The 22044-nt window shown below is 39.5% G+C and overlaps 1 protein-coding gene across 1 annotated transcript in view; it reads left to right on the top strand.

The window, feature by feature from the left end:
* MAN2A1 (mannosidase alpha class 2A member 1) overlaps positions 1–22044 on the top strand; it is a 159637-nt gene that overhangs the window by 98880 nt on the left and 38713 nt on the right. The window contains exons 13-15 of the mRNA XM_025992803.2: positions 18305–18470; positions 19804–20022; positions 20762–20884. Coding sequence (XP_025848588.1) covers positions 18305–18470; positions 19804–20022; positions 20762–20884 — 508 coding nt within the window. The remainder of the gene's footprint in view (positions 1–18304; positions 18471–19803; positions 20023–20761; positions 20885–22044) is intronic.

Below are 22044 nucleotides of genomic sequence, written 5' to 3'. Positions count from 1 at the left end.
AGTACCCAGCCGAAGGACAGACACTGGATAACATGGTACAACAGCCAGACTGATGTAGGTTTCTTCTCTGTAATAATGAGAAGACTATGGAGTTTTTAAATCACTTTATCTTTCATATGTGAAGGCAACAAAAAGACATTTTCAAGTATGAAAATACCTAGAAAATGTACCACAGGTACTCTTCTTGTTAAAACTTGATCAAGTCAACTCTGCTGACTCCTATTTGAATCAAAAGCAAGAAGGCATTGGAAATAATGAGACCTCGTGGAACGCAAATCATCACTGTAGCTTTGGTCACCAGAACTTGAAGCTGGGTGTGCACTGTAGCTTCAGATTATGTTAACATCTGAAGGAGGTAGAGAGTCAAGAGCATATAAGAGATCTTAAATAAGTAATTGTTTTGCCTCAGGAAAGTTTAAAAGATAAAAGCTCCCAGTGAGAGTGATATTTTCTGCTCCATTGCCTTCGTTTATTGTCCGTGTACTGTTGACTCACCACATCTCTCTTCTGAGAAAAGTTCCCCAAGTTCTGCCCACAGGCCAGATGGCTGGCTCCATTGGAATGTTCCTCTTGGGCCTCCATCTCCGCGTGTAAAACTGAACCCGTACTCTCCGCTCGTATGTATCCTGTGGTCCCAACTGCCTTAATAAAATAGCAGCAGCGGCATCCAGTTACCTGGACCTTGATTGTAGAGCGATCACGTATCCCGGTGTTTCATCAGTGTTCCTTTTCATTGTCAAAGGGGACATATGTTCATTTGGACAATAAATTGCAGGATTGCCCTCGTTCTCTTCGTCTCTTCCCTTTCACCTTCATCCTGTATCCAATCAAGTACCAGGTCTTTTCATTCTACTGTCTTGCGTATCCCAGTCTTGTCCACTTCTCCTTAGCTTCAGCACCAGTACCCTGCTTTAGATCGCTTCTGTCTGTCCCTTGGGTGATGGTGACACTCCTGTGACAGGTGTCCCTTCCTCATACGTTTGTTGGAGGAAGTAAAGTCATTTATAGAGTCTAGTACTTAGTAGGCAATTAACAGGTCCTAGCAGTGATGTTATAATTACTCAAAACTCCTCTTCCCTCCATTACCCTGAGGATAAACTCACAGACTCTTTGAGCTGTGTGTCTACATTTTGATTTCTCTAGCATCATCTTTCACATCACCCCAGCCTACGCTGTGTGCTTCAAGCTTCCAACTATCAGTTTTTAACATACCGTGTTCTCTTCTAGACCTTTGCTGCCTGGTAATAAAGCAAAATAAAACAAAAACCCCCACCCACCAGATCCTCAGTCTTTCTCTCTCTCTCTCTCTCTCTCTCTCTCTCACACACACACACACACACACACACACACTCTCACACAATTTGCCTGATTGATTCCTGATTAATCTTTTAGGATTCAGCTTAAATGCTACATTCTCCGGAAACTTTTTCCAGTACCCTTGAGCCAGGCTAGGTGTCACTCTTGGAGGCTCCCCTGAGACTATGTGTAACCCCTCATATCACATTTAGCACACAGGTAATCCTCCTCTGAAGAAACTTGCTTTAAACCTCGTGAAGGCATAAGTTGGGTCTTGGTCATCATTCTTACGTGACACCTAGCAATCTGTCTGGAAATAAGTGCCAGGAGCATTTGAATTAGGCACTGCCCTGGACGAAATCTTGTTCTTGCAGACATAGTCCTGTGGAGAGATGAAGAGAACTGGGGGCAAAATAGGTCTTTCAGCTTTATCATCTGAACAAATGCTTTTAAAGGCCTTACGTGTTTGACAGTAACCATCGAGGAATTGGTCACATGCACTCTGTTCATAAAATTCCATATAAAGTTAAGGAGGAAAAAAAATAAAGTTAAGGAGAGCATAAGATTGGTTAAGATTGGTAAATTGGTAAATTCTGAGGTTTTAGCTTAGGTTTTTATGAAGTCTGCATTTCAAGTCCCATGGAGAAAATAAAGAAGACTCCTGAATTAGAGAAGTTGTGAATGGTTGAATGAAATAAGGAAGAAGTACCTGGTATACCAGAGGTGTTTGCTGATGGATAATTAAATATTGTGGTAGAGAAGGTGACAATTATGAGAAGTTACATGTGGTATATTTGATAGGTGGTTAAGGACAGATTTAAAACTAAGCAATCCTCCAAGGAAAAGTATGTTTCTGGTGATTGATTTTTATGGGAAAATTTTGGCTTTAAAGGAAGAATCATCTTGCACTCAGGCTTACCTTTTAAGATCAATGGGAGTTTTGGGTGCTTCAGTATAATTTCTTATGGGTATAGTGTCTCACTTCAGATTGCATTCAACTGTATATAACAAAAAGCGTCCTACATTGGCTTCACACGAGAGCAGTTTATTTTTCTTAGGTACGTGTTTCAAAGTAGGTAGTCCAGGACTTGTGATGTGTTCCATGAGGTCGTTAAAAGGACCAGGCCCCTTTTACCTTTCTCAGCTCTACATTAGCTTGTGGTGGTTCTCACGGTCTCAAGATTGTGCCTGGCTCTCCACCTATTGCATTGTGTTCCAGCCGGGAAGGGCATGGAGGAGCGAAGGGTGAAAGTTACACCACTTTTGAGTCTGCTCACTTTTATTAAATTGAGGATATATAATTTCCTGAGAAGCTCCACTTACTCAATTCTAATGATATCTCATTGGCCAGAACTGTGTTACGTGGCCACCTCAAAGCATGGAGAATCAAGGGCTTTTTTTTTTTTAAAGTTAGGATTATTGTCATCCTTAGTAAAATTGAGTTTCTGTCAGGAAAGAATATGAGAATGAGGGATCCTTGGGTGGCGCAGCGGTTTGGCGCCTGCCTCTGGCCCAGGGCGCAATTCTGGAGACCCGGGATCAAATCCCACATCGCGTTCCTGGTGTATGGAGCCTGCTTCTCCCTCTGCCTGTGTCTCTCTCTCCCTCCCTCCCTCTCTCTCTCTCTCTCTCTCTCTCTGTGGCTATCATAAATAAATAAAAATTAAAAAAGAAAAAGAATGGCCATTGGGTAGACAACTAGCATTATCTACTCATTAGGTTCATTGACTAGACCTCTGAGGCCAGCTACCGTATGTTCTGATCATCGACTGCTCTTCCCTGCCCTTTTCTGCTCAGATTGGGGTTGTACTCTGTACACTGTAGAAACAAGTTTGCACTGAATAAATCAGTTCTGGATGCTAGAAACTTCGTAAAAGCTTGTTCTCAAGACTGTCCTATCCAGTTCGGTAGAAAAATCGTATCTAACACAGTTATTAAAGAAACAGATTTTCCACTTACTTCAAAACCAAAACATAATTAGACATTGCAAAATTAAGAATCAGGAGAGAGATCAAGTAAAAACATATATGTCCTATTGGGATTTGGAAAGTACAATATTGTTTACTGTTTCCTAGTGACCTATTTAGGATCATGTTACAAGATACTTACTCCTTGGTTCACATAGTCAGCCATTCAGTGACAGATTAATTGTGTTCCTGCCTTGTGTAGCTCAATGCTGGGATGTGGTCATCTTTTCCTTCCCCTTTCCTTTCTAGTTTTTTTTTTTTTTTTTAATTTTTTTTTCTTGCTCGGAAACTACACAGATAGGATATCTTCTATAAGTAATCTATAACTTGTGCTGCTGTATAGCCTACCTTTAAATCTTCAGTCCTTTGCCTGAAACCTTTGTGAATTGAGAATTTTTAGTTTTTGGGACATAATATGCACATGGCAGACCACATAAATACTTCAATCTGGGACAGGGCTCATCAAATAATTTAAAATTTCTGAATATTAAGACCAAGTGGAATAACTAATTTTATGTGGCTTCGTGTCAGTTCAGTTTAGGTTTTGCTGCCAAATGGGTATTGAAAAAACTTAATTTTCAGAGTTTTTCGGATTTTGCAGATAGAGATCGCAGACCTGTCTTGTAATGGTTTGGAAGAATTAGGAGATAATTAGTTTGAAGTAACCAGCAAATTCCCTAATAAAGACACAGTGGTGTAGGAGAAAGCACCATAACTCTCCCGACTGGCATTGGATTCTTACTAGCATCATGCTGAAGTGCCTCAGCTCTTGCTCTTGGTCCTGCTTCCCATCCCTTCCAAAAATTGAAAAATGTCTGTCTTTCAAGAAATTTTTGCTAGTCAAGTAGTGCCGACTCTTCACCCTCCGTCCCACATTCCCGAAGCACAGAGGTATTTAAGTGCTAACTTTCCTTGGTAAGAGTGCGTCCCCCCACTCTGCTGGTCTGCTAGTGTTCTAGCTTCTCCAGGATACGTTAGGCTTGCTTCCTCATTTTCTTGCACCTCCTGAAATAACACTTTTTATAATTCTTGCATTAAGCAGTTTAAAGTTTATGATAGGCAGCTGTGAATAATATAACCATAGATTAATTATATATGCATTTTTACTGTCATTTAGAAATATTGAAGCAAATGTTTATCAGTAGGCTACCATCATTCTCACATGCTGATTTCTAGATGATTTACAGTGTGGATGGAGTTTGTCTCCTTAGTGCTTGCAGGGCATGGTATCTTAAATCATTCTTTTCATCAATTTTATGAGAACTTGAATCTTCCTTTCCAGGCCCATATAATTAGTCTGCTGTGATTTTTGTTCCTAGGTACGAAATTATTTTAGATTTTATTAGCTTTAGATTTTATCTGTGGAAGTAGCTGAACAGACTGCATTTAAAATGATAGTTTTAAGTTTTATTTTGGAAAAGCAGTGGCAAAGTGGTTATGTGTTCAGTGAACACCTGCTAAATTGCCTGGTTAGTCTGTTTTAATTGCCTTTTTATCGTTTACATCTTAAATCAAACTTTCTTAACTAGCTGTGTGGTTCTAGTTTATTGTCAGATTATTATACAGTGAATTAAGTTTATACAAGGTGTTTTAGTTGGTGCGATTTGTCTAATGAAATTAAAGTGATTTTGTGTGTTGCTTCCAACATCCTGCAGTTACCTCATCAAGAATCATAATCGGGAAAGTGCAGAAGTTGGAGGGGGAAAGTACATGCCCTCTGTACGTTGGATTATGCTGAGATATTTTGCTACCTTAACCGTGTGAAGGCAGGGTTAGCCTGGAGACCACCACCTGTAACCTAGGAAGCATTATACCAGTTTCCCATCACGATGTTCAGAAATGCTTAAGTTTCTAGAACCTACGCCAAACTTTGGAAAGGAGTTGAGGCAGTGTCCAAAGCTGGCATTAGTTTTGGTCTGTCTGCCAGGTAATGCACACCTCGGATGATTCTGTGCTGTGCCTGCCGTAGCACCAAAGCCCCCCCCCCCCCCCCCCCGCTTAGGGGAGTCGCCTAATGCACTAAAAGTAAGTTACATGCCCGGAACACGAGGGGTTTTTAAAGGCGATTTGTATTGGGATGGGGGGAAGTGATGATTATCCGAGAGTCCTTAGTTGTTGTTTTTCTGGTTCCTGGCAAACTCAGCGCTCTGTTGTCTCTCTTCTTTCCTCCCGCATCCATCACATCTTCCAGAATTGCTTGGAGAGAGCTAATTAACTCACAGCAGTTCACAGCCTAGACTGAAGTGATACGGCGTATTTCAAAGTCTTCTATGCTTCTGAACCAGATTTTTTCCCCTTCTAACTACAGATTAATAAAGCGTGTGCACTACAAGAGGAACAGGGAAAAGGATTTAATGAAGGTATTCTGATCCTGAAAAAGTCAGGAAGGGCTTCAAGCCCATCTTGGACTTCACTTCACAACTTTTGTAATAAAAGAAAAATTTTAAATAGAGCCTTTGGACGTATTTCATCCTTATTTGGAGGGCAGCATTATTTTATTTTATTTTATTTTATTTCGGGCAAGAATATTGTATGTGAAATGAGGCTACTTTTCAAAGCAAAACACACCTGGGTTTTAGGTTGTTTTGTAGGTATTTAGTATATCCTCGAAGTATTGCAGGTAGTTGGATGGCTTGAGTGTTTTTCTTCGAGACGTGTTCCTTATCCCTTGTGACATTGTGTTTGCCGTCACCGTGAGTGATGTTTTCTCTAGTGTTTTGTATCTTCTTCGGTCGGTTCATTGGATTGTAGAATAGAATGTCTTTCCCAGGACCAATATTGTGTCTGAAAGTGTTTTTGAAAATAGAAAGTGGTTTGTGTTTCTGTTGTCTTCATTTTTTTTTACCTCTTTATATGATGGCTCACTTACATGAAGAGATGTAGCACCGGTAAAAAGTTGTTTTGTTTTTTTTTTTCTTTTCACCTTAAAAACCTCACGCAGGATAGATTTCTCTTGTCATCAGAGGTAGACAAAATGAATACAAACGTATTTGCCGTGTCTGTCTTTAGTAACAAAACAACTTTATTTTAGTGCATTAACTTTTAAGGTCTTTTTATTCGCGAAGATCAGCCTATTTATGTACTTCGTGTTCCTCCAAAGTTACAGCGTTACAGTCATTGGAGAAATGAAATATTCTCCCGGTAGATGAAAATTACATTTTGATTGAACATCATTCCTTATGCAGTCACCCATAAATATAATGCCTTCTGCTGTCTTTTCAGAAGATGGCTACAGATGTGATTTCTGAAATGACAAGAAAATAGAACATCTTAATGTTTAGGTAAAACAGATGGTATTTTTGTTTTCGGCAGAACTCTCTCCTAGTGAAAGCAGCTTAATTGGTGACAAGACTCTCAGGGTCAGCCAAATTATGGACGGTTTTTGTATCTGGTTCCTATTATTTGCTTTAGTATCAAAGGTTTCAGAATAATTAGAAAGGAGTATTTATCCTTCTCATTCCCATTTTCTGTTATGCCCTGGAAATAGTTGTAAAATTTTTTAGACCTGTTTTATTTATAAAAGCTGTAAAATTGCATGGTAGTTCTACTTTGGTTATATTTTGGCTTTTAGAAGTGCTTTCCTCATTCCTGAAATATGTAGTTGCACTTTTGAAAGTTAACGCTTTATGATGTTGAGTTGCAGCTATACATAGTATTTGCGGCGATCAATTCTGATAATATTTGTTTCCATGCCATTGAGTTTTGGGCCGATTTCATGGTCAGGGGCTTAAAAAAGAGCATAGTATGGTGAGAGGAGCTCTGGGCTGAGAGTCAGAGGCTCATTTTAGTCCCACCTCTGTCACTAAATAGTGTCATTTTTTTAGAAACCTAATTCTGTTGTTTCATGTGCTGGGAGAGAGGGATCTGAACAGGTGATCCCTAGAGTTGCGTCTAGCCAACGGTGTTTTTCTTGTCTGTTATATACAAAAATTGTATATAAAGGCTTCATCTGGATAAATACCAGGAAAGGAAGCTTCTGGGTGGAAAAACCCAACTGTGGAAATTAAGCCAGTTTGTCCAATGACTGGGACATAGGTGACTCTTCCGAAATGCCACCACTATTGCAGAACGGAGACTTGTTACAGCAGTTCCCTTCCTGCCACCGCGTACAGAAAGCCAGAGCTTCCTGAAGGAGCAGCTCGTGTTGTCGTCATAGCAGCTCAGGAAGGTGGCCTCAATTCAGTCTCCTTCAAAACTCCTTCGAACCGCAGTCCTGGCGGCGGAGGTGGTTGCAGGGTTTCCGAGAGAAGGCTCGTCCCCGGGTGGACACAGCACTGGCAGAGCAACAGTCCGAGAGCCCTGGGGACATCAGGGCTCCAGGTGCCGCAGAGGGCGATGCACTTGCAGCCCGGCCACCTGCAGCGTCCTCCCCGCCGCCGTCCCACCTGCAAGGTGCCGTGGGGCCCGGCTGCTCAAATCCAGATCCGGCTCTGAGTGGGTGAGCAGGCTCCTGAACCGCTGTGCGCATCTGTGCGCCAGGCGTGATTCTAGGACGTCATGGGTTCGTTGGAAACTGAAGGCTGTAACTCAGGTGGGTACAGGCCGAGAGCTGGTCAGCGTGCTAGGGGCAGGGGAAGGCAGCTGTTGGCACGATTGGCATCATTGCCATTGCCATTCCCGTTGTATCTGAAAACTCCCTGCCACCTGCCAAGTCCAACTCTCTCCCGAGTTAAAAATAGTAGAATCATGTCTTTAAGGCACAGTGCTACTTGGGACTTACTGCTTTGTCGGTTAGCACCATAAACGAGCATAATTCTCTACTCAAACTAATATTTTCCAGCATAGAGCTTTCTAGAATATTTACTTAACAATCACATACTTTTCATCTAAGCTAAGAGCTTTTATTCGAAATATTTTGTGGAATCCATGGATTTGAGATAGAGTATATTCTCAGAAATTAAATACGTAGTTGACAACCGCAGCTTTAGGTCCTGCTGTCCTAATGTTTCATTGAAGGGCACGCGGCTGTACATTTGGATCTGGTCAGCTGTGCAGTGCACTTGTGCACTTTGCTTTTGAATCTTGTCCTTGGACAGATGACTGTTCATGACATAGTAGATGGTAATAGTTTTTGCCCATGAATTTCAAGAAAGTTATTTCTCCTACGTATAGGAAAAAAATGGTGAAAGCATCCCATGTTGGGAAGAACAGGTAATATTTATAGCCTACTATATTCAAGTATAATCGTAATTTTTATTGCAGAAAAAAAAACTGTTCCTTAGTGTTCAAATTCTTTTGCCTCCAAGATGAGACCATATTTGTTACTTAATCAACTGAAAACTTTCAGAAGACATCATGTCTTATTTTTCCCCTTACAAGCATAAATTCTATTATCTGGTAATTGAAGAGAAGCAAGACTGTGATTATACAGTTTCTGGAAAAATGTTTACGGGGAAACAGTTAAATATTTGCCTATTTAAGAAGGCGTCTCTTATAGAAACAGGTTTTTAAGGTGTGAGGCCTTGGGCAGCCCTGGTGGTGCAGCAGTTTAGCGCCGCCTTCAGCCCAGGGCGTGATCCTGGAGACCCGGGATCGAGTCCTGCATCGGGCTCCCTGCGTGGAGCCTGCTTCTCCCTCAGCCTGTGACTCTGCCTCTCTCTCTCTCTCTTTCTCTCTCCTCATGTCTCTCATGAATAAATAAATAAATAAAATCCTTTAAGAAACAAAGTGCAAGGCCTTGGAACTTACGTGACAAATCTTGTGCATGTATGCATGACTCCAGTGAGTGGGGTCTGTGTGAGGTATTCAAAGGTTAGAAAATACATAGAATTTCAAAAGGCCGGGAGTCATTTTTTTTATTTTTCCCCACAGAGTACTTGAGGTTTTCCCTGTTTTCTCTGTACTGTTTGCTGTGTGACCTGTACCGGGACAGTGGGGTTGGGTCACATCAGGCCTGGTGGTCATTGGACAAGGATGTGGAAAGGCATCCTCCCTGGGAGAGAGGGTCAGACAGCTGGACACAATTCATTTCGGTCCTTGCTTGGGCCCAGTTCCAAGGACCCCAAGTTCTTCTCATTGCCCACCCCCACCCTACCCTCCTTTCCAGCCCTCAAGATTTGCCTTTATGCGTTCGGTGGTAAAAAATGTCAGTCTTTGTGATGTGAAACCGGATCTCAGCCTTCATTTTCTTTTCTTTTTCTTTTTTTCTTTTTTTTCCAGCTTTCATTTTCAAGAGGAATAGTATCACCTGATGTGTTAGTTTCCTCTTGCTGCTATAACAAATTGACCACAGAGCTAGTAATCAAAAAAAAAAAAAAAAAAAGAAAAGAAAAGAAAAGAAAAGCACACTTACTGTTCTACAGTCCTGGAGATCAGAAGTCCGAAGCCCGTTCCGCGGCCTAAGGAGGTGTTGGCAGGGTTGGTTCCTTCTGGAGGCTCTGAGTGGGGAATCTGTTTCTTTGCCTTCTTCATTCCTTGGCCAGTGGCCCCTCCCCCACATACTCCAGCCTCTGGCATCTCTTGTCACGTGGCCGCCTTCTCAGTTGAACCTTCCTATATCTCTCTTACAAAGGACCCTTGTGATTATATTGGACTGAGTTGGATAATTCAGGAAATCTCACCATCCCAGGATCTTTAATTTAATTGCATCTGCAAAGTCTTTTGCCGAATAAGTTACTTACGGGTTCTGGGGATTGGGATGTAAGCCTCGTGGGGAGGGGGGTGGGTGGCAGAGGCGAGTAAATTATTCTGCCTACCATACCCTGAAATCTAATTTTTGTTATTTCCAGTAGATAAGTAGATTCTGAGTTTGGGATAATTAATTTGAAAGCATCAAGATGAGTCTATGTCGATGTTCCTCAGGCACCTCAAATTCAAGAAGTCTAAACCTTGGATTTATTACCTTTGTCTTGAAACCTCCCCCCACTACCATCCTTAGGTCTTCAGCCTTGGTTACTGGGACTACTGTGTCTGTCTGACCCTAACTGGAAACCAGGAGTTATAGATTTTTTTTTCTTCTGGTTTTACTCAGCCTTCCCCAGGAATCCAAAAAAAAAAAAAATCCTACTGATAAGATATCCTGCCCATTTCTCAGATTTGTTCCCCTTTTCCTATTTCTGCCACTCCTGTAACTTAGGTTTAGGTTTTTCCCTTCCTACCTGGGCTGTTACAGACCAAGCTTGCTTGGTCATCCTGCTCTTAATCCTGGCTCCTTAGGTTCTCCCTCTACCTAGCAACCAAAAGTATCTCTTCAAAATGAATCTGACCATGTAAAACCCTCTAGTTACTCCCTAAAACTTCTATAATAGGGTTTGTGCTACTTATAATGATTTAAAGACACCCATTTTCACTGTGACTTGAGAATTAGCTCCCTTTCTAGCTCATATATTGGCATTTTAGAGGTTCACTTCACTGTGTAGATTTTTAGTGGTATTGGATGGCTTGTATGTCCTGAAAATAACACCCTCTCTCGTATCTGTGCTTTTATTCTCACTACCTACAGCATATTTTCCTGCTTTCCTTTACTTGGTTATCCCTCCCCTGCCCCACTTTTAAAGAATTGCTTCTTTTTTGTTGTTGTATTTTTCTGATTACTTTAAAAGCACATACTTTTTGAGGAACAGGTTTTATCAGTTAAATTCCAATATCTGGAACATGAGTCATTGTGATTCTTTTGTCTCTTTCTCCTTGCTATTTAGTAATGTGGCTCTGTCTTTCAGGATGCCTTGAAATTTCATAGTAAGTGGTAGACCCTGGGGCACCCGGGTGGCTCAGTGGTTGAGCGTCTCCCTTTGGCTCAAGTCATGATCCTGGAGACTCGGGATGGAGTCCCACATCGGGCTCCCTGCATGGAGCCTGCTTCTCCCTCTGCCTGTGTCTCTGCCTCTCTCTCTCTCTCTCTCCCCGTGTCTCCTGAATAAATAAATAAAATTAAAAAAAAAAAAAACTTAAGTGGTAGACATTGTGTATGAAATTTATGTAGGCTCCAGAAAATATTTTCTTCTGGAAAGCATTCAGTGTTCTTCCCATCAAGCACTGTGCTAAACTGAGACTAATTTATGTCTTGTTCATCGAGCTCTCCAAGTTTTCAACTAATAGTCTTGTATCTTCTGTGGGCCCTACTTCATAGTAGGGCAGTAGCAGTGCCCTGAGGGGGCGCCTGGGTGGCTCAGTCCGACTCTTGGTTGCAGCTCAGGTCATGATCTCAGGGACCCAGCCCTGGGCCGACTCTGCACTCAGCAGAGTCTGCTTGAGATCCTCTCTCCCTCTCCCTCTCCCTCTGCCCCTCCTCCTACCCCACTCCCTCTGTCTCTCTAAAATCTTTTTTTTTTTTTTTTTAAAGATTTTATTTATTTATTCATGAGAGAGAGAGAGGCAGAGACACAGGCAGAAGGAGAAGCAGACTCCCTGCAGGGGTCCTGATGCAGGACTTGATCCCAGAACTCCGGGGTCATACCCTGGGCCAAAGCAGACCCTCAACCACAGAGCCACCCAGGAGTCCCTAAATTAAATCTTTAAAACAAAACCAAACATCATGAAGGGTCTCTGCTCTACTTTTCATAAGCTTTCTTTTTAGGGTTTGAGCCCCCCTTTCTGTGCAAGGGCCCAGGATTGACGTGTGTACCGCGGGGAGAGCCCCAGGTGTACGTGCAGCCTCTGAGTCCAGCAGAGGGGCCGAAAATCCTCTTTCGGCCCCTCTGCTCCCCTGTGACCCCCCTGGGCTCTGCCCGTGACCCCGCCGTCTCCGTGCTGAGCCCCGGCAGGTGCTCCCTTCCTGGCAGCCTCTGCCCCCCAGCAGGTCTCTGGCCCTCGAGCCGACGACGCCTGCCCCCGTCCATGTGTCGTGGCCGGGAGTGGGCGCTCCGGCCTCTTGCCCCTCCGTCTCCCGGGTCGGGTCTCCTAGAAGCTGAAGTAGCGTTTATTTTTCAGCTTCAGTTTGGTAGTTGAAAAATGTTCACTTTCTCTGCTTGGGTGTTTATGTTTCTGTTGATTTATTTGTAAGAGCACTTTACAAATTTTCCAAATTTGATTTTCTTTTATTTTTTTATTCTTCAGTCTTATTTTTAAGATAGAAAATGCTTCGGCTTTTGTTATCAACTCTGCTAGCCTTTCGCTTTGCTATTTTTCACTGTTAGAGTTACAGAGAGCCTGGGTGCCCCAGATGGTAGATTTATTTTTTCTACTCCTCTTGCATCATTTTTAATGTTTCCACATCTTTTAATCTAGACTCAGTGTTGTGTTGTTTGGGGGTTTTCTGGCATATTGTTTTAACATGTCTGTTTAACCATTTGTCTTGCCCATCTATTATAGAATTGTTTTGCTCTTTCTCCCAACAGAAGGATTTCAATGGGATTTCGACTAGCATTGCATAAGATAAATGAATTAATTTTGGGAGAGTTGGGGTTTTTTGGTAGTCTTTTACTTTTCTTTCCTAGAAAAGTAGGTCTCTCTCTCCATTTATTCATTTTTATGTCTCTCCATAAAGTTTTGTTGTTTTCTGTATATACAATCATTTTGTGTGAAATTAATCTCCTATTTTGAATACTCTGCTGATTCTTAATCATCCTGCTAACTTTTTGTGTGTCCCGTAGGATGCTCTGTGCATGCCATTGGCCCATTACCTACCCTCTTTATTGAACTTAACAGTTTCTGCCTCTCGCTTCTCCTAGATAATAGGTATTTGCAGGACAGGGACACGTTCATAAGTTTATAACTATAAATACCAGGAGGTAGCCTTCTCTTTGTCCTTTTTTTCTTTTTAAATTATTGTGCACCATGTGGTTGCTTTGTACATGTATGTATTGTGTGCACCTGTGCATTTGGTTCTCCCCTCCACATTATTTGAGCTCTTGTTTCAAGGCATCTTTGTTATCCCATCCGTGGTTGGGTTAATTTCTGTCATCTAGGTTTTTATATGCCTTACAAAGAAAAGCATGCGTAAGGCAGCTCAGTGACCTGGGTTAATTGAAACACTGACTCCACCATGCAGTGTGATTCTGTACCAGAGTCCCGGGTCAGGACGCCAGGAGGATTATGTAAGGAAGAGGGGAGACGTAATTGCTATTGAGATTCTCCTTTCTGTCAGATCTGAGCTATGTGATTTTCCAAACATTTTATCATTTAACCCCAATAAGAGTCTTGTCCCCTGATTGGATAGATGAGGATATTAAGGCTTGGAGAAATGAAATACTTTTTCCAGAGCCTCTCAAGTCCTCAGTGCAGTGCTGTGGTTTTCAGCTTGAATGTGTTTGATTCCAGAACCCAGAAATCCCTGAACTGTGTGATTTTTGAAGACCTGCCATGTCTCAAAATGGCTCTTTTTTGTTTTTAATAACTTCATTTTTTTCCCCTAGCAACGAATATGGTAAGCATTATGTTTTAAACCAAGAAAACTAGGTGGGCTATATCAAAAAGACTTCAAGTCTAGAAATTGAAATTTTTATAAGCCTATAAATCCCTCTTTCCACATTTAGAAAATTCTGTAAGTTTACTGCTTTTCTTTAGATTATGCTCCACTAATGAAGGCTGCTTAGAGAAAATGAATATATTCTTATTTGAAATGAATTTTTTACAATGTTATCATTAAAAATCAGACACACTGAGCTCCAGTCTGCTTTATTTTTAACTTTCTCTGTGATCTTGGATCTGTCATTTTTCCCTGTCTCTGAGAAAGGGTTAATTATATAGCTCGTCGACCTTAAAAGCATTTTTTTTTTTTTGTGGAATTAAAGTAAATGAAACAAAAATGATCTGATAAAACTATAAAGCCCCACACTAAGTAGGCATTATTTATAAATGATATATTCACCTAGCGGGACTTTTGTGCATTACTCATTTATCAGCTATTTGTTGGATGTTCTTCTGGGTCAGGTACTACACTGGGGCACAGGAAGTTACAGTGAGTTTTCATATAACCTAGTGTTTGCTTAATTGGTTTTAAACTGCACTTAAAGGGAACTTGCAGAGACTTCTCATTCAGTCTCAATCATGACTATATGTAATGCTTTTTAAACATTTTCCTTGAATATTGTTTTTTTTACCTCATATCTTAGGGTCATAAGATGGCCTCCTTAGTATATGTCACAAGATTTTTTCTGTTGCAGTGTTCCAGTTTATAAATTCTCTTTTACACACGTAGTATATTGAAGTGCAAGTGGCTCTGTTCATTCTGAGCTTCTTGAAGAAAGAGGCTCCGTGGGGATCTTTGGCATCAGGGAGGAAAGTTCTTCACATATGAATTTGGAACTAAGGAAATCTCCACAGGAAACCCCCATTGTTAGAAAGGTGCTTATAAGCTTGACCTGAGAGTTAAAATGGTTAAGAAGAGGGATACTTAGTGGGTACAGTTAAGTTTAAAGCCTTGTTGTGGCCCTATTTGCTGGGAGAGTCTTGCCTGCATACCTAACCTCAGTGAACCTCAGTTTCCTAGCTGTTCCCTGGGAAGGATGAAGGGCTGTGCCTTATTAGTTGCCTATACATCCTGAGGGCTGGGCCCTGCAGAGAGGAAGCACACTAAGTGGTAATGCCACAGTCCCTCTGACCACGAGGCATACGCCTTCCACTCTGCCCTTCATCCAGTCCTAGAAGGAAGCCCATGTGGTCCTGGTCTCTTGTTCATAGTTGGCACTGATTAGATTTGCCTTAAAGAGAGATTGCCACAGTTGTCTTTTTTTTAACATGGTGCGAATCATTCCTATAGAGAGGGTGAAGAAATTCTAAATGTATTCATCCTTGATAGTCTTCAAGGACCGAACCATATTTACAGTGGAATTCTAGTTCTTTTCTAAAATGATTCCCAATTTGAAAATAAAATAAAATAAAATAAAATAAAATAAAATAAAATAAAATAAAATAAAATAAAATAAAATAAAATAAAATAAAATAAAATAAATAAAATAAAATAAAATAAAATAAAATAAAATAAAATAATAAAATAAAATGATTCCCAATTTGACGTGAGCATAGATGTCCTTTCATTTTTCTCCCAAAGTAGATCATAGGCTGTTGTCTAATTTGATTGGCAGGTAGCATATCAATGCTTTGTCTTTGTGAGGTGAGGGTGGTTCCTTATACACAGAGAATTGAGATCACTGATGCAACCCCAAGTTAAGGGGGCCTGGTATCATAATGAGGACGAGGAGGCTGGATGTGACCTAGTGATAGAGAATAGGTAGGAAGCTAATGAAATGTGGGGAAAACCAAGGGGAAGAAAGTTCTGGGCTTCCTATATAGTTACTTACAAGATGAAATAGAAACGACCCCCATTTTTAGGATATAAATATTACTCTTTTATTAGTGTGGATCAGATATTATTGATTTGCAATAGTTGAGTTTGATACTTAGGATGTGAAAGCTGTTGGTTTCATTCACAACTGAATGAAATGGACTCATTTGGGATGTTGGCAGTATAAATGTTGACTACCAAACATAATAATGCAAATGAACATTTAGTTAATTTTTGATTGTATACTTATTTCCAAAGGAAGATAATTCATATATGATTATACTTTCTCTGTACTCTACTTAAAACATATAGATAAGAGTTGTGTGTACGTCAGGTAAATTTATGCTGTGATGCACTTGAAGAACATGGTGTGAATCTCTAATTATGTTAAAAAATGATTTTCTTAGCACAGCATTATGCTCATTATAAACTCTACACATTTAGGTTTTGAATAGATTCCTGGCACGATAATTATATAATCATTCAGTACAGTAGAAACATCATTATGGTCACATACTAATTAGCTACTAAAATGAAACAAAACAGAACCTAGTTCACAGCTTATTATAAAATCTGATTTAGTATTGTATAAAACCAAATGTATGGTTAAAGTTATTATTTGCTTTAAACATGAATCTTTTTCCCTCTATGGGCCATGGGAAGGAATCAGTGTTCTGGGTGCTTACTACCTAATTTATTGCTTGGGCACATGTTACATTTTATTATCAGAGCCCTTATGCCCAGCCCCGTGGAGCATCTGAGGAACTTGCCAGTAGGAATTCTAGGCTCAGTACCTGAGTGTGCCTCAGGGCTTCTGCAGAGTTAGGATCCTGGCCTGAGTCTTCAGACCATGTCTGAGAGTTCTTCACCTCTTGCCTCTTACCTTTAATCCCCTGGGAATGTGGGGCTCAACAGTAAATCACTAATTTCTGGGATGCTGATTTGAACATGTTGGGTACTGAGAAGTGATACTCAACTGTTTCTCTTCCTCTGTGCACCTTAGGAATATAGTATTGTCTTCCTGTAACAGTGAATCCTGGCAGTTGTGATTCTCCAGGGGTGGTTGTGATGGGACAGTTCAGGTGACACGTAAGCCCAGGTAGAGGGTAGTAGGAGGGTGCTAGTAGGTTGGCAGGTCCCACAGGTAAGTCTGTTAAGCATACCTCTTGGGGGGGGAGGCGGGGGGAATTGCCTTCTCTGTTCTTTAGAATTGCTTCTGTGGATAAACTAGGGTTTTACTAGTACATCAAGGCTTCACCATCCTTTGTAAATGTTTTTCACTGTGTGGCTGCAGCCCCTCTTCTCTCATGTACCGATAGAAACTTGGTGAACATCAGTGATGTAAGTTGGGTTGTGTGGTCCAGATGCATATTATGAGCTCTGGGAGTTAGACACGTCTTTATTGCTGTGTTGTCGCTTGAGGCATCTCAGAATACTATTTCTGTCATAAGAGTTTCTCCTGATGCACCATTTCTAAATCAAACATATTCTAGATTTTACGCTACATCCTCTTTTTTTCTTTTGTGTTTTCCTGTTGTCCTTTAGTTTTGACCATAGCATCTGTTAATTGTATTTCTTACGCGATTTGCAATGCAATTGAGATACACAGGACACACATAGGATAAAAGAGGACTACTAGGCTTCCTGATGGACTAAGTACACGGTGCTAGCTTGTGTCTGCCATCTCTGATGTAGTTGTGAGGGGCCTGGGAGAGATGGGGTTGCTGTCTGACTGTTCAGTTCTTTGCTCCTGCAGTTGCAAAACTGTGTAAGAAATCCAAAATATTTCAATCAAGAAAATACTCACCAATGAAATCAGTGAGTTATATTATTCAGACATCCTCTTTAAAATACCTTTTGTTTATTTGAAGATAATATTCAAATTGATCATAACGTACAATCGCCTTTCAAAGGCTGTGTATTTCCTGAAGCCTCTGATAAGATGGTCTAGGACACTTCTGCTCACAGGCAAAGCCATGAAACACTGAGCATCTCCAACTAAGAATTCTTTGAATATCAAAGAAGTTGAGAGAGGACTTCAGTAGAAATGATGAAGTGCTTGAGTATCTTTTACAAATTGTAGTTATGGTTAAAACTGTCCTATAAAAAATTAAATGCACGAAGGAGGTCATAATGTGCTAGTATAAAATATTGTTGAAAAAAGTGCCAGAAGCTCCAGTTCATTCATTTTTGTTCATTCTAAGAATTACATGTAGTTGTAAGTATTGCCTAAACTTATTTTTAATAGTTTGTATCGTCCTTTTTCTAGCTAGGCCCAATCAAATCCTTTTTAACATTGTTTGTTGTAAAACTTTAACTCCCTTTTAAAGTAGATTCACCTCAAACTATGTTTTTTCCAGAACCAAATCCTTAGATAATAAGGACCATATATATATGTGATTCTGCATAGATAGCCATACATTTTTGCTGTCTTTTAGTGGTCTAAAATAAATGTCAGGATTGTAATTGATATTAATTGTGGTAAAATACAAATGGGAAGTGTATGTTTTTTTAATCAGCAAGCTTAGTCAAGGATCAAGAAATTAGTTGTATCAAGCTGATTGTTTTAGAAAGGCTAATAATAAAACTGTGTATATAGGTCATTTTCTGGGTCATGAAAATAACTTTATTATAGTTCTATTAATGTCTTCCATATGTATAACACTTTATTCTTGGAAGGTGAATCATTATTTCATTACCTTTTGTACTCTGTGTTACATGTGATAAAATCGCGTGTTCTCCAGAAATGTTACCAGAATGTTCGTTATAAATCCGCTCATAAGACACTCTGACCATCTATGAGCTGAGTCCTTACACATGGTGTGAAAGAAGTAAAAATATTTTTAAGACCCGAGTAGTGAAGCAGCTGTTTTTGCAGGTATCTTGTGGTCTGTAATCCTTCAGAACAAGAACGAATCTCAGTGGTCTCCATCTATGTGAGTTCCCCAACCGCGCAAGTGTCTTCTGCTTCCGGAAAGCCTGTGGAAATTCAGATGAGTGCAGTCTGGAATACAGCAAATACTATTTCACAGACAGCTTATGAGGTATGTTTTTACCATCAAACTTAGAGACACCATTAAAAAAAAAAAAGAGCCAGGGTGTAGTTTATAAATGTATATATGCCCCCTTGAGCTGTCAAATTGTGTATGTGAAGTGCTTAAAGTTGTGAATAGCAGAGGATGTAACCGACCAGTTTACTGGCACTAAAGGAAAAGAGATCCCGTGTTTCCTAGAATACGAATATATTTGTTAGTGCATATATATCATATGTTGTCATCAGTACGTGTCATTAGCACGTATATTGTTTATCTTTGTAAGTACTGGAACTTTTTCCTGAAGTGATTAAGTCATCATTACTTAGAAAATTTTGAATTTTTTTGTTTAACTCAATGGAATAACAATTATGCACATTGAAAGTGAGATAAATAATACCTTTTCTAAATAAATTCAGGTACTTTTAGGTTTTCATTGCAAAGGTGATGTAACACACCATGAAAGAAAGACTTTCTAAAATATAGGAAAGTGCTCTTTTCCTGAGATACTTGGAAATGGAAAATGTGGGCTGAAGTAATAGATGTTTTTGGAGAAAGTTCTTAAAGTAATATTAAACTGAACTCCCACATCACTAGAAAAGTTGGATTTTTGGAGTCTCGAGTGCAATTTAAACTGTACTTCTGAAGACACAACTACAAGCTGGGAACTCTAAATGAGAATCACTTGGCTTGTTAAAAGCCATTGCTGGCTAAATTCATAAATTCATAATCCCTTAGGTAGAAAGGTATGATAGAAAAGTATAATAGAAGTTTTGGTCAGATGTTACAAGAAACACCCTCTCTAGAAAATGGGAGAGTAGCTCCTAAAAGGCCGGGATCATGACTTACAGTGTGTGCATCCTCTGTGCTGTGTGCATTGGCTGCTGGACCCCGGGCATTTGATGGCTGCTGTTACCATGATGAATACTTATAGTATTACGTTTACCATTTTTCTTTTTGATGTACTTGAATATCATAGTATTATAAAAAGATTCCTGATAATTAGGAAAAATCATTGTTTAACCCGAGCTCCTACATTCATGGAGCATTTTCTCCTCTGAGCAGCCATGAGAAGCACTGTAGGACGATCAAGGCTACTCATATAATTTCATATATTAAATGAAAACATTCGTGCCTTCCATAGTCCTACCAGCTTGAAGGTAATAGAGTCCCTGGATAAACAGAAATGTGGATACTCTACCCATAAATTCTCAAAACATCTTTATGATGAGTATGATACTCATTTTTAAATATGGTAGTTTTTTGTTTTTACTAGGCATGTAAATGCTTTCCTTTCAGTAGATTACATTTCTTTTTAAAAAATTCTCTCCTCTGTCTTTTAAAGATCTCTTTCCTAGTACAGATACCCCCACTGGGACTGAAAGTGTATACAGTTTTAGAATCAGCAAATACAGACCCACACTTAGCTGACTATGTCCTGTATAATGGTAATGTGAAAGATAAAGGAATTTTCAACATGAAGAATGTGAAAAGTCCCGAAGAAGATATAACTCTTGAGAACTCTTTTGTTAAACTTCGGTTTGGTCAGTCTGGGCTTATGGAGGTAAGTTCAGAATAGTTTTTCAAATTCTTGGCAGGCTTATCACTTTTATTATAATACATGCAGATTATGTATGCAGAGGGGGAAAAGTTGATGCAGATATTCTGGGAGAAAGGATGGAGGAGCTCTATGTATCTGGTATCTGTGGTCCACTAGGACCATTTGCTCCTAACAGGTCTGTCTGTGGGTGGTGCTGCTCCTGGAACTCTTATTACTGGTCCACTAGATAAGTATAGTGGAAATGAGAAATGTTTGTGGAAACTCTGAAAGCACCATGACACAGTAAATGTATGCCTCTTGAATCTAGTAGTAAAAAATTTGAGTGTATATTTGTATATAACTTTAACTTGAATTTTTCTAGTAATTCATTTTTATTATACTTCACATGTTGGTCCGTGCCTACTGGAAATAAAAAATAAACCTGCTTCTTTAGCACACAAAGTTTGGGAAGCACTGTTCTGCACCTCTTAATTTGTGCATCTCTTTCTTCCCTAATGAAGTATGTTCTTTTCGTTTCTGTTGTGAAAGTTTTAAATTCTAAGTATAAAGTACAAAAGTATACTTTTAAGATTTTGGGTGTTCATCCTGGAATTGTGAATGTTAGAGACTGAATATTAGCATTTTTCAGTCTATCCTGGATTTCTGTTTTTGTTTTGTTTGTAACCACCATGGACATGGAACCAGATGCAACACCATTAATATCTTAATAATGAGTTGCTTTTAAACATTTTTTGATTCTTAGGAAATGGTAAATAAAGAAGATGGTAAACATCATGAAGTAAAAGTGCAGTTTTCATGGTATGGAACCACTAGTAAAAAGGACAAAAGTGGTGCCTACCTCTTCTTACCTGATGGGGAAGCCAAGGTAAGTGCCAATGAGCTGAGCTGTCAATAAGCATTTATTGAAAGACTAATGAATAAAAAAATCAGTGCATCTTATCATTTTGTCATCTATTAGGAATAGATGAGTTGGTTCCACTGTTTTCCTTATTGGCATTTGGCAATTTGTACTTGAGTGTTACGTAAACAAATTATTTTTTATGGTTGGGATTCATTAAGATGCTACAATGAACAATTGCTCTCCATGAAAAGAAGCTAGATTTGATTTAGGATGCAGATGCTATTGTGGTGTTATATACATATGTGGCATGGCATATATAGAGACAAATTATCTAGCCATATGGGAAAAATAAATTGCCCACTGGGCCATTTTTCTCCTTAATTTTTAGCACTTGAAAAAAAACAAAAAAAAAATGTTTTCTCTCTCCTTGCCTATAAAGGTGTAATATATGCAAATTTTGGCACATTTTTGAAAATGCAGAAAACAGTAAAATTTACCAACTATTGCAAAGGCCATGCAAACCCCTGCCAACATTTTGATGTATTTTTTATTGTCTTTATTATGCATATCCCTTTCTCCCCCATTTTCAAGTCTTGTCTTAGTAAATTTAAACATATTATTTTTCATTGTGACAGTGCTCACAATCTGATAGTATGTTCTTTGAAAACAATTTTAATACATACTGTTGTGATGAAAAACTTATAGCTATAAGATGATTGAGATCTGAGGGTCCAATGTCTAACATGGTGACTGTAGTTGATAACTCTATTATATAATTTGCTGGGAGAGTAGAACTTAAGTGTTCTCACACACACAAAAATGTATATATATGCGGAAAAAAAGAATTTCTTATTGTTGGCATCTGTGGATTTTTTTCCCCAGTGCTTCACTACTGTAACATTGTGATAAGCTTTCTTCGTAGCATTCTTTTTATGCAGTGTTGATTATTTCCTGAGAATAACTTTCTAGAAGAGTCATTTTGTGTCAGTGGATGAGGCCTTTAAGACTTGATTTCTATTTCTCTGTCCTCTAAGATGACTGCATAAATATTCACGCCCACCAGCGTTTTTGAGAATAGCTCTCTAATACACCACTTCAAGTACTGAGAATCAGCCATATCACAAGCTGTACCTATAATAATGGGTGAAAAAATATTTTACTGTTAAGATTTTGTGATTATTAGG

The sequence above is a fragment of the Vulpes vulpes genome, chromosome 14 (assembly GCF_048418805.1).
Source record: "Vulpes vulpes isolate BD-2025 chromosome 14, VulVul3, whole genome shotgun sequence".
Taxonomy (NCBI): domain Eukaryota; kingdom Metazoa; phylum Chordata; class Mammalia; order Carnivora; family Canidae; genus Vulpes; species Vulpes vulpes.
Note: the sequence above shows the minus strand (reverse complement) of the source record. Positions and strands in the feature narration are given on the sequence as shown.